General features: G+C 40.3%; 1 protein-coding gene across 1 annotated transcript; it reads left to right on the forward strand.

The window, feature by feature from the left end:
• The first annotated feature begins 905 nt into the window (after positions 1–905).
• Positions 906–1,478, forward strand: LOC138869175 (uncharacterized). The gene has a single exon (XM_070146772.1). The coding sequence runs from the start codon at positions 906–908 to the stop codon at positions 1,476–1,478; it is 573 nt and encodes a 190-aa protein (XP_070002873.1).
• Positions 1,479–1,982: the final 504 nt, after the last annotated feature.

The raw sequence follows: 1,982 nt of genomic DNA on the forward strand, positions 1-1,982 counted from the left end.
GTGTATTCTAATACCTCCGTCCAAGACCAACTAAACTTCACGGCAAAAGAGATCAAAAAGTTAGCCTTAGCTAGGGTCCAGGGCCAACCATCATCAGTTTGTGACTTTTGTGGAATGGGTCATCCAATACATGAGTGTCATGCCTCAGCTACAGATGGAGTGGTAAATGTTGTGGGAAGATTTGACAAAGCCAACTACCAAAGTAGTAACAATTTCAACTCTATAGGCCAGAGGCACCCCGATTCTTTTGTGGAGTTCACCTGGAACTAGTTTGAATGCATGGCAACAAAATAATCTCAGACCCCAGGGACAAGGAGCTCCGGGTTTTCTAAATCTGCAGAGGCAGCAGTGCCAGCCTCAACAGTCCAATCAGTCTAGCATGGAAGATCTAATGAAGGCCTTCATTATTAAGATAGATGAGAGACTTGAAACTCATGGCACAACCACCCGAAACTTGGAAAGACAAGTGGGGCAGATTGCTAGTCTATTGTCTGCGAGGGCTCCAGGAACTCTTCTTGTTGATACTGAAATGAATTCAAAAGAAATAATAATTGCGATGTCATTAAGGAGTGGGCAAGTATAGAAGGACCCCAGTGCAAAACAAAAGGGTGAGTTGATTCAAGGACAAGTAGAGACCGTGGATGAGCAGAAAATAATGAAATCAAGAAGGTGAAGTGAGGGTAGATACAGAGGATGGTTTGAAGAATAAGAGGAAGACTGGAGCTCTGAAAAAGAAGAAGAACGAAAATTCAATGAACGAGGAGAGTGAGGGAAGCAAATACATGCCTGCTTTACTTTTTCCCCAGAAGCAAAGAAGAGAGAAGTTGAACAAATAACTTGGGTGTTTTCTAGAAGTGCTCAAGAAGGTGCATGTTAATGAACCTTTCACAGAGGTACTATCACAGATGCCAGCATATTCCAAGTTCTTGAAGGAGATATTGTCTAACAAGCGAAGAGTGAAGGAGAATTCGGTGGTCAAGCTCACAGAGAATTGTAGTGCTATTATTCAAAATAAGCTCCCTCAAAAGTCTGAATATCCAGGGAATTTCACTATATCTTGCTCCGTAGGAAGTACTAAATTTGAAAAGTCTTTGTGTGATTTATGTGTTTCTATTAATCTTATCCCCTTGTCTATTTTTAAGAAGTTTGCGAGAGAAATTGGGCCAATCAGATCTGTACCTATGTCTTTGCAAATGGCGGATCAGACCATAATAATACCTGAACGAATAGTGAAGGATGTGCTAGTTCGAGTGGACAAATTTGTGTTCCTTGTGGACTTCATCGTGATGAACATGGAAGAGAATAAGGAGGCCCCTCTTATTTTAGGAAAACCTTTCTTGGCTACTGGTAGAGATATTCTGGATATTCAGAAAAGTCAGCTCGTGCTAATAGTGTGGGAAGAAAGAGTGGTGTTCAAGATGAAGGAAGCATGTAACGACCCGATTGGTCATTTAGAGAATTCACATTCCGTTCTGTAGTTTAAGGACTCGAGAAACTTTGTATTGTATATGATGACTTGCGTGTGTGGTCGAGTTCGAATTTGGGATGATTCGGGATTTTATTTGGAAGGATGATTCTTATTTTAGAAGCTTAAGTGAAAAGAGTTGACCGAAGTTTGAATTTTGTGTAGACAACTCCAGAATGGTATTTTGATGATTCCAATATCTTCGCATGGTTATTTTGGACTTAGGCATCTGTCCGGATTTGGATTTGGAGCTCCGTAGGATAATTTGATGTATTTTGGCGAAAATTGGGAAGTTGAAGGTTTGGAAGGTTGAGAGGTTTGACCGAGAGTTGACTTTGTTGATATTTCGAATTTTGATTTCGGGAGTTGGGTTATATCCATTGTGTCATTTAGAACTTGCATGCAGAATTTGACATTATTCCGGGTTAATTTGATATGATTCGACGCGAGTTGTAGAAGTTGGAAGTTCATAAGTTCATTAAGTTCGATTTGAGGTGCGATTCTTAGTTTTGATGTT

The sequence above is a fragment of the Nicotiana sylvestris genome, chromosome 5, assembly GCF_000393655.2.
Source record: "Nicotiana sylvestris chromosome 5, ASM39365v2, whole genome shotgun sequence".
In the NCBI taxonomy this organism is placed as follows: Eukaryota; Viridiplantae; Streptophyta; class Magnoliopsida; order Solanales; family Solanaceae; genus Nicotiana; species Nicotiana sylvestris.